This window comes from Prionailurus bengalensis, chromosome A1 (assembly GCF_016509475.1).
Source record: "Prionailurus bengalensis isolate Pbe53 chromosome A1, Fcat_Pben_1.1_paternal_pri, whole genome shotgun sequence".
In the NCBI taxonomy this organism is placed as follows: Eukaryota; Metazoa; Chordata; class Mammalia; order Carnivora; family Felidae; genus Prionailurus; species Prionailurus bengalensis.
This window is the reverse complement of record NC_057343.1, coordinates 69,301,754-69,316,975: the sequence shown is the minus strand read 5'-3', so window position 1 is coordinate 69,316,975 and position 15,222 is coordinate 69,301,754. Positions and strand designations below refer to the sequence as shown.

Here is a 15,222-nt window from a genome sequence, read left to right as displayed (position 1 = left end):
TTCTCACTCTGCTTGCACAATGTTGGTACCTCTGCAGGCTTGTGGGTAGCTAAACCAGGTTACCATCTGTCTTCCCTAATAACTCCCAGGGGGAGTCAAAATACCAAAAATGGAGACCGAAAAAAGAAAATATATAAAGAAAGCTCCTATATATTCTCCTTTATTTCTTTGTGGCTGTCCTCTGTCAAAACTCAGTGGCTAGGACCATTCTTTGAGCATTTCTACTTTTTGAGATGATCCTTATTATATGAGAAGTGCTTGGACTGTCACTGTTTGCATGTGGGTTTACTGCCTGGCACCCTCATTAGGTAAGATTCATGAGAACATGGACTGTTTTGTTCAATACTGTATTCCCAGGAGTGCCTGGATGGCTCTGTCAGTTAAGCGGCTGACTCTTGATTTTGGCTCGGGGCCTGGTCTGATGGTTCGTGAGTCTGAGCCCCACATCGGGCTCTGCACTGACAGTGTGGAGCCTGCTTGGATTCTCTCTCTGCTCCTCCCTGCCTCTCTCTCTTTCAAAATAAATAAATGAACTTTGAAAATTTTTTGTAAATGCTGTATTCCCAGAAATGTCAATTTTACATGAAACATACTAGGTTCTTAGTAAATGTCTGTTGAGAAAAGGTATGAAGATGCATTGCCACCGAGTGAACACTGGGCTGTTGTTACGGCCTCACATCTCAGCATAGACCCCGCTTCCAGCGAGGATGGCTCACTGAGGACAAATCTGCTTGTGTACGCAGCTGCCTGCTTTACGAAAACAGAACTCTTAAAAGACAACACAGCCACAAAAAATAATTTGTCAGGTAAAAATAACTTTATGCGATGGACCTAATAAAAGTACAATCACATGTCTTCTTTCTAATCCTAATCCCTGCTTGGTTGGAGAAATGTCTATTCAGATCCTTTTTCCAATTCAGAAAATTGTGGCAAATAGGCATAGCTTAAAATTTGCCATGTTGACCATTTTTAAATGTACAGTTCAATGGTGTAAGGACACTCACTGCTGAGTAACCATCAGCACCATCCATCTTCAGGCCTCTTCATCATTCCAAAATGGAACTCTATGCCCATTAAAGAATAACTCCTTACACCCCTTTTCCCCCCAATACTTATTTCCTTCTTCCTTTTTCCTTCTCTTCTCCCCATTTTTGGCTTTAAAATGGGACCCCTGGCTCTCTGTTTCATACCTGAATTGTCATCAGCTTCCTAGACTCACTTTCTAATTCAGCTCCCCGGCTTGCTTACAACCAGACATCCTCCTAGTGGCTCCTTTGAGTTGACTCCTCCAAGCCACCCCAAACGTTTATTCCCAAGTAGTGATGTTCAGTTCACCTGAGACAGGTGTGAAGGTAAGGTTCTATGGAGACTGGGAAGAAAAACAGTGTCTCTCCTTTTAAATTATCGTTGTTTAGGAGTGCCCGGTGGTTAAGCGTCCAACTCTTGATTTGGGCTCAGGTCATGATCTCACGGTTTGTGGGTTTCAGCTCCACGTTGGGCTCTGTGCTGATGGTGCCGAGCCTGCTTGGGATTCTCAACCCTGTCCCTCTCTCTCTCTCTCTGCCCCTCCCCTGCTTGTGCTCTTTCTCTTGCTCTCAAAATAAATAAACTTAAAAAAATCTTAAAGTTGTCATTGTTTGAAAAATTAAAAAAATGAAAAGCCCTGGATGAGAGGACTCCTCTTGGTAGACTCTTTCCAGCCAGAAGTTATTTGCCAGTTTACCATCCTGGTAAGGGTGAAATGGTGACCTTGTCCATCTGCTTTCTAGCTGTTGTTTTCTGGACTAAAATTTGAATTTCCTTATGGTTTCATCAACCAATAGTATTTTCAGACTATTTCTGATACTGAGCTTGGATTTCAAGAGGTTTGTTTCTATTAGAACTTCCTTCTTAAATGGTTACAACTTTAAAAACTAATAGTTAAACTCAATAGACGTTTTAAAGGGAACCATATAAAGAGATTTATCCCAATCCTACATTGACCATAAACTCCAATCTCATTCTATGGTGGAGACCCAAAAGAACAGGATTTGGAGGCCGGTAAACCTGAATTCTAAAACTGTCCAGCCACTTCCTACCTGCTTGAATCTTAAACAATTTATTCTTTAATGTTTGCTCTCCTCTGGAAAATGGATAAGACACTTCACAGAGTTCTGTTGAATAGTAAATAAAACAATGTATAGTAAGTATCTGGTTTTGTTAAGTGTTGGTTCCCTTTTCTTAAAAGGGAAGGGAATAAATAAAATTTTGTTTCAGCTTTCATTTAAAATGGACATTCAAATAATAATATTGTGCATTTAAGTATTATATGATCTGTATTGCACTCCATCTATGTTGTTAATAAACCTGATTTTTAAAAAAAATTTTTTTTCAACGTTTTTTATTTATTTTTGGGACAGAGCGAGACAGAGCATGAACGGGGGAGGGGCAGAGAGAGAGGGAGACACAGAATCGGAAACAGGCTCCAGGCTCTGAGCCATCAGCCCAGAGCCCGACGCGGGGCTCGAACTCACGGACCGCGAGATCGTGACCTGGCTGAAGTTGGACGCTTAACCGACTGCGCCACCCAGGCACCCCAAACCTGATTTGGATGATTTTAAGATACTAAAAATGTCAAATATAGTTACTCTCCTTTCTATATTCGTGTATCCTGACCTGTCACTGACAACTAAATAAATATAAGCTGGATTTCTCTGTTTATTCATTAAAGTCTTGACTGTCACTCATATTGATCATTTTTCAAACTAAAATCTTTGATTATAAAAGCATCAAGAGTCATCAGTGTATGATGATCAGCATCCACTGTAGTAGAAAGTTAACATCCAATGACAGGCAGGATTCTTTTGAGTTAGATCCCGTCCAAGCCCGCTCTAGGCCCGTTCGATGTGTTATACGGGCAAGTGATTCAACACTTATCATTCTTAATGTTCCTCATTTCTACAGTGTGGATCAAACATTGTCCCTAACTCATGAGTTGTGTGGATCAGATCATGTATTTAATGAGTGCCTAGTGGTAGGAAGCACGTGCGACCACTGTTATTTGGTAATATTTCACCTAAGTTAGCTTCCTAGGCCAGGCCACAAAACATGGATACTTTGACAAGGTATAGACAGCATTTACTAATAATTTGTGTATCGCTCTGCTTAGAGCAAACCACGATTTATGGACACTTCTGCACACCAGTCTCGTCTAACACACATCCTTGCTTCTGTCTTCAAATCTTCACCTGTCCTGTCCTGGGGTCCCCTATATACCTGTCCTGTCCTGAGCCCCACATACACCTGTCTTTTCCTGGGCCTCACATACACCACAGACAGGGGACTTATGTTATGACCTTATGTTTAAAAAAAAAAAAAAGCAACACTTAAACACCTTTTTTTTTTCCAAGGCAAAGGAGTACAATGGGGTTTTCTTCTCGTTCTTGACCTATTCCTTAGCTTTCCCTTTTTAAACTTCTCTCCTTGTTCAAGGCCATCCTTCACATTGCAAGGGCCAGAGAAGAGCAAAGAAAAGGTGAACAATAGGAATAGATTCAAGCAATTCCTTTTCTCCCAAATTCTCATAACTAAGATGGTTCTCTGGCCCTTTCAAACATTACAGTGTAACAATGACAAATATTGAAAGAATAACTCATGCAAGAGCTATGAAATTATTATTGGAAAATATATTTGGAGAAAAAGAAGGAATCCAGTTTAACATCCCTGGGTATCTTTTTGATTCCTCAAAAACTTTTCTAAGTTCTAAGAAGGAAGCAAAGCTATTGATTGTTCAAAAACAAATGTGTAGCTCACATATGCTTGCTGCGTTGTGGTTTGACAGTGGGGTAAGTGCGGTGTTAGGAGGCAAGTTTCAAACCCTCATGTAACCTTGAGCAAGTCACTTAACCATTCTAGGTCTTTCTCACTGTGCAATGGAAAGTTAGGGGCTTGGAAAAGTTCTGAATCTGGTTTTGCCACTTGACCGATGATCTCGGACAAGCCTCTCAGCTTCTTGAAACTAGTTTCCTCATTTGCATACTGGGGATAAGACTAGTCCCTTACAGGGCCATTTTGGGTTTTAATAATTCATATAAAAGGCTTATTAGCACAACGTCTGGCTCTTGGAAAGTCCTCCATAAAGGAGAGCGGTTGAGTTGTCTGTGTGTTTTCTCTGCGCTCTCTACTTTGTGGCCACGGGAATGATCAGTTAAAGCACGTTCTCAGGAAGGCAGTGTGGTGAAAGAGAAAAAGCAGTACTCTCAGAAGGACACAGATAATTGGGTGCCAGCCCTGGCTCTGTCAATATCTGTGTGACTTGGATAAGTTGTCCTGCTCACCTGGGCTCCTGTTCCAATTTGTAACTTGCATTTTAGTTTCCTTTTTTATATTACTGTGGGAGTATGGCAGGACTGCAGTAAATTTCTCTTACGGTGTACTGTCTTTCATGACTATGAAGAGTTGATGCAGGTCTGCAGTCAGACCTGCAATGCCTGATGTAACCACGACTATGGAAAAATGGGTGACATTTACAATGACCAGCTTAATGACGCTGCTTCCAGACTGTGGTGAACAGTGAAGAGTGTCTGTATTTGATGACAGGAAGCTCATCGACATAAACTCTGAGGATCTTTGAAAACGCCAGAGCGAAGGCAATGATAGAAAGAATAATATGATTTGATCACTGAAAGTGAAACAGACCAAAAGCTCCAGCAGATTAGATTCTAAATGCTACACTTTTTCATGAACCAATGTCAGAGAATAGTGGTCAACAAACTGGTCCTTCATAGTACAAATACAAGTGAAGATGTGTCAACAAGAACTGTTCTTATGTGAGTCATTGGAGAGATGTCTTAGAGAAGGCTGGTGTGGCAGGGAGGAGGAAGTTGGTGAAATCCAGACACTATAGAAGCGGGAGAAGACCCTTGGGAGGCCAAAGGATCAAAACGCGCCTTTGAACTTTCCTGATTCTTAATTATCCCTCCCCATATTTCCTCTTTTCTCTCCATCCCAAGTCCATCTTTTCATTGATGAGGTAGCTTCCTCCCCAGTGAACATGCCCTCAGCCTGTCCCAGCTAGTTCCCACCCACTCACTTGTGGTAGATTAGCGTTTCCTAGTCTCTGATTTAACACATCACTGCCCTGCTCCCATCCTGCCCTCCTAAGCCCTCAGTAACTAATCCCTTCTCACTTCCACAACTGAACTTTCCGGCCCTGCCCAAATGCACCCTCTCCTCTTTCTCCCACTCACTATGGCCTAGAGCTCTTCGTTTTGCCCATGTGAGCCAGGGTCCACCCGCCTCCTTTAGATCTGATAAAGTAATAGCTGTTCCATCAGCCTCTGTTGTGGGATAAAGTCCAGGACTGATTCTAAAACTCTTGTGTGAACCACATAGGCTACTGAGGAAGAATGCGGGGCAAGGGGGAGGCATAGACTTCAGGGTCAGATGGACTTGGGGTCAAATGCAGGCTCTACTACTGATGGCACATGTGGCCAATCTAAGCCTTGATTTCACCACATGTAAAAGAAGAATAGGACCCATCTGACAGGGTTAAATATGAGGACACACGTAAAGCAGAATGGTGGTACGTTCATATGGGTTGTCCCCTTTCCCCCTCACCCCATGCCCATCTCTGCCCCTTATGCTTCACAGTGGTCGTTATCTGTCAAATTCCTACACACCCCTCAAGACCTACTCCCCAGCCCCTTTAGGGATGAGACCCTGCCACGGAGCTTACCTCCCATATAGTAACGTTTGAGTATCCGACTATTTCGTTTGCTGGCATTCTCCCATTGCTCCGTGTTTCTCTGACTGGGCAGTAAACTCCTGGTATCTAGCCCCTGTCCACAGTGGCAGCCTCCAGAATGATCAGCAGACTCAGCCAGGTCTGACCTTGGAGTCGTCACCCCCAGCGATGTGGCCCAGAGGGAATGCTAGCAGGGGCTGAGAGGCCAGACCAACTGGCAACTGTCTGTGGCACGTGGTGGCATCAGATCCAGTAAGTGAAGGAACAGTCTGGTCAGCTGGCTGTCCCTCCCCCCCTCATCAGGAAGCGGTGGGGATGTCTCCTCTCCATCTGCCCACACAGAAAGGCTGCCAACGCCCCAAACATGCTGGTAAGAAGTGCAGGAAGGTGGGCGGCAGCGGTAGAACTTGGGGAGCTAAATGCCTATAAATCAAAATTGTACTCTGTTCCTAACAACTTTTATTAAGAATGAGACCCCATTCATCTTTCAGCCCTTGAAAATGGATTTGAATTCCTGCGTGGTAGCTAGTCTCTTTCCGTGCAGGTCTACAGCTGAAATAAACACACATACAGGATGAAGAGTATATTCACTCTGCTCAAAAGCGGAAACCTCAAATTAGGAAAGTTGAGCATGATTTTATTACCATCAACAGAAGCCAAAATACTACTGGGAAAAGAACTTCTCAATCTAAAAAGATTCCCCCCAAATTCCATCAAAATGCAAAAGAGGATGGGATTTGAGTCATAATAAGTAGGACAATCCACCAGGCAGTAAAGTCCCACATAAGGACCCTTGACATTTTCTCTTCAGCTGCACAAAATTGGAGCTGATATGTCTTTAGGTGCTCCATAGAAAAGAATTCTACCCAAGTTTCTCACCATGAGGTGTAAATTATTCATGAAAAATGAAAATGCACTAGATTACGACACTTACATAACTTAGCCTTTCCTTTGAGAATCTGCAGACACATTTATGAACTGAACCTCAGGGTCGTTTGGCCTGCAAAGCAGCTGCCTCTGAGGCAGAAAGCTAAAAGATCTATTGTCTTCTTATTTTCTGATTTCTTGAAGAGCAAAAACAATCTGCTTCTGTACGGTTCTCCTAGATCCAAGACCCACCCCTCCTCCAAAAGTGTTCTGACCCGGATCGTTCCCTCTGGATCCTGATGCCTGAGCTGCACTGCGCCATGGAATTTACACTTAAATTGCCAAGCAGCTTTAGCCAACAGCGTTAACTGAATGCAAGTCCTGCAGTTTCAAACATTTAGCTTTTTTTTTTTTTTACTTAGAGCTATAGCAGGCTCCAATCTCCCCCCCCCCCCACCCAACGCTTACTCACTGCTACCTCTTTCCACAAAATATTTAATATGGCAGTTCTGCCTCATTTGAAGCAACCTGATCCATTACTGAAACGGAACCCCCTTCTATTGTTAGGACATGAGCAAAATGTGCAAGGTGGCTAAGGAGCTTTAGCGGTGGGAAGTCAAATGCTGAGATGGATGTTCTCCACCTGAGTACTATTCACAAGGGCTTGATTTTGACACTTGCCCTCTGGGCCTCTCTGGAGCACAACATAGTTGGGTCCCAGCTGCTTTCTACAGTCTGTTCCCAGGATTGAGCAAATGGTAAGAAAGGAATTCGAGCATCCATACTTGGAGGCCAGTTACCACCATGTGTTTTGGCAGAGGGTCTCCCAGGAACCCACTTCCCCCACACCAATGCTTTACAGAACCAAGATTTTTCTTGTGGGGGGAAAAAAAACAGGCTCCAAATGGGTCAAATGGTGAATAGTGGGGAGTGTTTAATGCCTCCTACGTTTATCTGAATATAGTCCTGGCAGATGGCTTTGCATAATAGATGTTTTATAAAACTCTTTGAGATGAGAGTTTAAGTAAAACATGACCTTACCTTTCTAGATTTCTTCATTAGTACAGGCTAACTTACATATCCAAAAATCTTTATACAAATAGCTTTGAGGTTGTGTTCACATTTATTTGTGAGAAGTAAAATTTGATGCTTTTAATCTTTATTCTTCCCTCTCAAGTAATTTGTAGCAGGCCAGATAAAGCATACTATTATGAATCTGGTTGCATGTAATTTTTTTTTTTGGTACGATATTATTGAAGTTGATTATCAGATACAGTAAATTTATAACTGGCATGTATAGAAAATGGGATTTTTCTGACTTAGATATGTTCTCATAAATAGAGAATTATATGTGTATATTACTAATTTTCAATAAACTCTTCCTAAGGTCAACTTTTTGTTAAATGGATTTAATCTTTGGAGGAGTGTTTAGAAGATGTGACAAGACTTTGAGGTCATAATTTTAAACCTGAATCATCACTTTTTGTAGATATGATTGAGAGATTTTTAACATATTGCCAGAAATATAATTTGTTTTCCCTAGCTTTAAAGGTACTGGTTGGGGGGTGGGCACCTGGGTGGCTCAGTCATGATCTCACTCTTGATTTTGGCTCAGGTCATGATCTCACAGTTCAGTGGGTTTGAGCCCTGCATCGGGCTCTGTGCTGAAAGTGCAGACCCTGCTTGGGATTCTCTCTCTCCCTCTCTCTGCCCTTTCCCCCTCTCTGAAAATAAGTAAATAAACTTAAAAAAAAAAAAGTTAACTGGTGGGGTGCTCTATAAAAAGCTTCCTAATACCCAAGTTCAAGAACTTTTTCTTCCTAGCACAGGCTCATTTCCCAGAATGAATTATATGGATAATCGCCCTCACTGCCCATGTAGCTCTCACTGTGGAAACATGGGCGGTGTGTATTCACTCCAAATCTGGAGGGGCTCTTTCTTTCGAGCAAAGGCTTGGGAGGTCTTTGAGCTTCTGTGGCTCTGAAGTCTCATTTAGGAAGAAGCGGAAAGGCACATGTTAGGAGTAAGCACGCTGGAGACATGGGACCAGTGAGTCCACTCAACTGCTGTCCCTGAAGGGACTGAATTCAGGTCCTACGGGAGCGACTTCCTGTGGCTAATCTTTCACCTCAGCCAGAATTTCTTTTTGTGCCATAGGATGTTAATATTTGGATGCGTTTGCCATGGGATGAGTTTTTATGTTTCCCTTTGGTTAAAAGTAACTCTCCCCATGTATGTGGCAAAGGTAAGACAAAGTATGCCACTTGCCAGTGGCCACCGTCTCAGTCAAAACCTTTCAATGGTCTCCATAGACTCTCCAGCCTCACATCTATCTGTTCACTCTCCCCAGACTTCTGTTCTGTCAACTATCCTGTTTAAAGACCTCTATTGGCCAAATCAGGCAAAACCCTTTGCCTTGGTCCTGTACGGTCAGAATCAAACCCAACTGCAGTTACCACCACCCCTCCCACCGGAAACTAAGGCTCTGACCAATCAGATTGCCTCCTCCCCGGAAACTGAGGCTCTGGCCAATCAGATTGTTAGCTCTTGGCCTCACCTTTTACACGCCCCTGCCTGCCTGTGCGCGTGTGCGCTTGCCTTCCTTCTCTCCATCGATGCTCGGAGGAGCGTGCAGGTAGAGTCCTTTCAGAACTCAGAGGCTAGAAAAAGCACTTCTAGCTGCCGGGATGAAGGGAAAGACTGTCAGTATAAACTGTATTTTAACTGGGTCTTCAAGGATGTTATTAGGTAAACTGAATGAACTCTGTATATAAATGAAGAACTAAAACTTGAAGTGTATTTGTTCGGAAACTGTTTTCTCCCCTCTTGAAACAGAATGTAGGTTTGAAATAAAACATAGCAAAGCAATGACAGCATAGAGTCCTATAATAAGTCAAGTTATAAGAATTTCAATCTGTACTCTTGTTAAATGAAATTTCTTGCAATATGAAAAAAACTAGGCAATCCATATACTAAGCTGTATACCTCTACGTCTTTTAATGTGTACTCTGAGATCAAATATTTCCCAGTATAGGCATCTATAGATTGATACATTCTATCTGTTGGGCTGAAACAGACCGCTTTATATGGTATTTTCATTTTCATGTCTGACCTTCCTTGTTACCAGGCACTTTGTTAGTTGATGGGCAGAAGTAAGAGTCAAGTCTGGGCAAGGGTTTCACCCAAAAGAAGCCCGTGAGCCTGCTTCACTAGGACTAAGGACGAATTCTTTTTGACTTTTTATCTTCTTGCTTCTTATCTTACTTGTATAAATCCTGTTTGTAATTTTCACTTGACTCACTGTTATAATATTATGCAGAATATTCATATGTGGTTATATATTGTAATAGTGTATATCAGCTATATGGTTTCCAAACACGACCTGGCAATTACATAACTAGCTCAAAGCTCAAGTTCAGGCCATCTCCCACCCCCCACTCCCACCCCCCTTAGGATTCACCATAGTTTGAGCTGCACGAGCAAGGCTTCTTCATTTCCTCCTATAGCAACAGAGTGTGTTGCTATTGGGTCTCACTTGAAAGATAGTTTTATTTGGGGAGGGAACTGACTTTTGTGTATTTATAATTATGAGAAAGGTGGTGTAGCACGGTGGTTAAGAGCAAGGCTTCTAGAGTCAGATTGCCCGGGATTCAGTTCCAGCAAGACCCTTCATTCGCTGTTGAACTTTGGCTAAGGTAGTTAGTTAACCTCTGTTTCAGTCTTACCATCTGTGAAACAGAGATGCCCAAAGCTGTGCTCATAAGACTGTGATTAAGGCTTACATGAGTATATCTATACATACGTTCCCTCTCTCATATAATATAAAATATATGGCATGATATATAATGTAACATATATGAGAGAGAAACCATTTAGAATAGTATCTTGTGCAAAATAAGTAGTTGGTAAATAATAATCTTATTAGGTAATGATTATGTAATGTAATTTCTATAGTAAGGCCCAAAGACCTTAGCTGAAAGAGGAAATAGCTAATAAATTTGTTCATTGCATCTTTGTTTATAAAGCTATGCCCAGAGTCAAACAACCAAAAGGATTATTTTATATTTCCCCCAAAATATTTGGATTTTGTCTTCACTGCATTTCAAACTACAAGTCTAAGTTCATTGAAAACTTTCATTGCTGGCCCCTTGATTCAGCCCTGAGAACCTAATTTCGAGGTTTGTACCTGTTCGTCTTGGCTCACCACGGGCTCACGTGTAAAGGAAGCCTGGACCAGAGGGTCTGTCGTGGGATGTTTTGGTCTATCTTTCTTCTATGAATGACTTGTCTCTAATTACAAATGCCTGTGAGGTTTGAACTGTTTGAACTGCAGGTATAAATTGATCAAATGCACTGAAAGACTGTCAAAACCCTAGCGCATTTTTTGTTAAAGACAGATCACTCCAAGAAGGAAAAAGAAGGCAAGATGCTTATTGTGCCCTGAACTCTGAAATCGTTAGCACTACTTGCCATTCCGCAAGTGTCTAGCTTCATACATCCGATACTTTGGGACCAGCATAGCAGCGAAGCGACCACAGGTTTTCTGGATCTTAGGGCTGGAAGGGACTTTGGGGTGATCTAATGCTGTATTCCCTCTCCCAAATGAGGAAACTGAGACTTACTTTGTTTAAAGGACACATCATTCACATGGATATGATTCTATTTGAGTTTAAAGGGTGAGATTAACAAGACAATGACTTGTCATTTAACGGCCATCAGCATCCTCTGAATTCTGAATTGTGGGGCACTGGAAGACATTCCAAGTTCTTGTTTGGCTGCTTCGCTCTTTGAAACTTGTTGAAAATACGTAAAAAATATTCTTTCTGAAAAATTTATATTTACGACTATTTCTTTTTCTGTAGTTTTCTTGAGCAAGCTGACCTTCCTGAAGAGCTGCTAAAGGATTTCTCTTCTTCATCACTGAAGTGGAGCCCAGCAAGTAGTATATCTGATAAACTGCAAGACACAGATTTAGGATTCTCGAAGCTACTGTCAGGTACTCCTTTAATAGTATCTCTTTAAATGTAGCTGGAGTTAAACTTGTCAGTTCCCTTGCCAATCACAGTCTGCTGTAAAATGATATATCTTAGCCTTTGCATATCCCATGCTTCCTACCCCTGCCACCCTCCCACGTACAGAAACCCACACACGTGTGTGCAATCTCTCAAAGTTTTTCCCAGAAAAGGGAGCCAAAAAAAAAAATCACCAGGCTGGAAAAAATATTTATGATATGTGATTAAGTATTTACCATATGAATGGAATTTATGCCCAAACTCCACAGTGTTTCTTTATCTTGACTTCCTTTCCATTCTTAGGAAAGATCTCTCAGCATTAGAAGCACTTAGCTTGGGGTGCCCGAGTGGCTCAGTCGGTTGGTTAAGCGTCCGACTTCAGGTCATGATCTCACTGTTTGTGGGTTCAAGCCCTGCGTCTGGCTCTGTGCTGACAGCTCCGACAGAGCCTGGATCCTGCTTCAGATTCTGTGTCTCCCTCTGTCTCTGCCCCTCCCCAACTTGCTCTACGTCTCTCAAAAATAAGTAAAATGTTAAAAAAAATAAAAACCCAAGTGCTTAACTTGCCATAAAGTATAGTAAAATTCCATCATAATGAATGCCAGTATATGATACTTCAAACTTGTTTTTTTAGGAGAGGACTTTCTCACAAAAATTCTGTCAACAACCACAAAAACATGGTTCAAGAAGGCAGGACTCAGACCTAAATATCCAAACATCCAGCTTCCTTATTACGAACGAGCAAATGAAAGGGAACCTAGTTATAGCTGTGAACCTAGTTATAGCAGGGATGAAAATTGTCTCTCCCTCTTCCAGCCCATCCTATCTTCTGAATCTTCTTCCCAGCTAAGAAACTTACTTGCTATTCTTTACCATATCTGTCTGGAAGCTGACTTGGCTTTCCTTAGAGGTAATGTGGCACTTTTGAGGTGGTGAGGGAGAGCTGAAGCGTTATCACTAGTTTATATCTGCCTCTGAGAGCACGTGTGGGCGCCCCCCCCATCCCTGCCCCGCTTCATCACATTTCAGAGGACACAGTCGGACCTATCACGGGATTTTACTTTTATTCCTTCATTCAAGTACACTCACACTTGTCGCTTCCGTGATGGGACGCATAGCACTGGGATCACTTATGCACTTGAACATAGAAAGAAAGTGTGAATCGGCCCTTTTCACTTGCAAAATGCAGTCTGGAATCTGCATTTATGACCTGATGTGATTTCTCCCAGTTTCTCCCATTAGCTCAGACCTTCCCTCCAGCCTACTCCTATATCTATTTTTATCTTTTATCAGTACGGTCGATTTTACTTTAAAAAAAAAAATTAAGCTAAAAAGCAGAACCAAAACCATTGCTCTTCTATGAAGGGAGGGCATGCGCAGTGACGTGTTTTTCTAGGCGAGGTTAAGAGTTTACGCTCACCAGTCCTCATGTGCCTCTCCCGTGCGGGAGCACATGTTTGCAAGTTGGTTGGCTGGGGTTAGGGTGACGGTCAGCCTGTGATTACAGAGTGGGAAACAGCCAACTGGTTCTCACTGAGAAATAGGACATCCATGGTCTTTCCGGCACATGCGTTAAACCAACAGAGTTAAACACCCCTAATTAGTTATATCCAGCCTTTGTGAACTCAGTGCCTAGTATTTCTCTTCCAGTATGCTCTGGTTCTTAGGCCAATATCTCTACACAAATTGTGAAGTGGGGACCAGTGAGTTTGGGAGCACATATGACCAAGGCGAGATGTGGACAAGAATCATTCAGACCTCAAATTTGACATGAAGGAAAAAGGGGAGACTTTTCTCAGAGGAGAACTTTTTTCCTCCCCAGTGGGTGATAGGGTCTGAATGAACCGAATCGAAATATAGCCAGTTTTCCGGCTCAGCTTTTACAGTTTCTCTGTGGCAATTCACAAACCACTGGATACGTAATGCTGTACTAAAAGGAATTTAAGCCTGTCAGGTTAATTACACAATATTAGGTACGAAAACAAACAGTGCAACACAAAACATAGCTACATCATTATTTGCAGTAAATGTTAACTCTAAATAAGTGCAACCTGTCCATAAATGCTGGCTATAAACTAATTAAAAAATAAAATTTGATGGATAAACATGAAAAAAAAATTCTCACCGAGAATTTTTTTTTTAAATATCAGCACTCATTTAGAGTTTGGGATTTGTGAAAGAAAGCTTTAAAAGGAGCAAACCTGATTGGCTGTGGCTGTTGCTGCGAAGGGGACACTTGTTGCAGGAGTTGTTGCTGCAGAGACAGTGGCTGACGTAGCGCTGTGCATCATGGGTACTTTCAGGAGGGGTACCATGGGAGCAATGAACAGGAGGGTGTAGCATTATGGTAATAGAAGTGGTATTTTGGCATGGTGAATATCAGAGCAGCAAGCCATCATGGGTTAAACCAGCAGATGGCATGCAATCACAATGCAAAGCAAGGAAGCATGGGAGAGAAATAAAAAAGGGAAAATAGCTTATTACAAGTACAATTAAAGGAAGTTTTAAAACATAATCAGTGATTCCCAGAAAGGCCAAAGCGGATCACTTTGGTTGATGTATTCATAAACATTTTACTTCTAACAATAGATCATTCCCAATCCGGCGTCTGTGGTTGTTACGTACTAATGGTCTCCTCTAAAAAAGCGACATGTAATGTCCAATGAAGTAAGGGTATACGATATTCATTTTTGTCATTCTAAAACATCCAAGGCTCAACGTGTAGGCCCAGTTTGGGGTAGGACATCCTTTGGAGTTCATTGTGGTGGGACGGAAAATTTTTGTCAATTTGGGGCTGCTTTTTTGCACTGAAATTGCTGGAGGTTGTGGGGTTTTGGGGGTTAATAAATGGTAGAGCAAAAACTCGAGGCCTTGGTGTTAATTCTAACACAGTTACTGTGAAACAGCCCAGGAAAGTTGGCCAATGTTTATTTCTCTTTATTCTAAATGGGACGAATCCGCGTGTCCTAAAGACGGACTTTTGTACCAAGGCACTGGATGTGTAGGGATAACGATGGATTATTAAAATTTAACATCTAAGGGAGTGCTAAGGTACAAATCATCATCACAAATAAGTCAACACTTAAAAAAGCGATAATAAAGCAAAGCAGTTCAGACATTGGTTTTCAAAATACATCCATTCATAATTTTAAAAAATAAATACTTCTGGGAAACTCTGATAACTCTAACACACAGCAAAGAGGAGATAAAGGCACACCACTATGAAACTTTAAAACACTGATGAAATTAGCCTGCCTTTCTGATAAAGTAAGCTTTTCTTTTTCTTATGCTAAACCATATAAACTATAAAGAGAAACAGAATACAGATCATTAAAAAAGCAATACTTGTGGTTTTATGTTTTGTAGTGGTTGCTCTGCTGTTCTGGTCACATTGAAATGGTCATTTTCTTCAAGTTACAAGTACATTAAAAAAAAAAAAAACCTATACATTAACTCTAAAGCCAAATAAGCCTTCAGATCTACCATTTCCTCAAGCATTTCTACCATCTTGGAAATAAATTTCAAGCAAGTGAAGGTACTGTACACAATATAAAAGACACATAAAAAAAGGTTGAAACCTACCAATACTGGTAGCGGGTGTCATGCACAAAACTGACC

General features: G+C 41.7%; 1 protein-coding gene across 9 annotated transcripts in view; it reads right to left on the bottom strand.

The window, feature by feature from the left end:
• Positions 1-15,222, bottom strand: part of MBNL2 (muscleblind like splicing regulator 2) — a 159,614-nt gene that overhangs the window by 12,555 nt on the left and 131,837 nt on the right. For 3 of the 9 annotated variants that reach the window (XM_043581838.1, XM_043581890.1, XM_043581849.1), the window contains one exon: positions 15,187-15,222. The exons of 2 other annotated variants lie outside the window; for them this stretch is intronic. In XM_043581838.1, the coding sequence (XP_043437773.1) occupies positions 15,187-15,222 (36 nt within the window). Of the gene's footprint in view, positions 1-13,805; positions 13,901-15,186 lie in introns of all 9 variants that reach the window. 4 more of the 9 variants (XM_043581860.1, XM_043581902.1, XM_043581879.1 and 1 more) reach the window with 2 other exon arrangements.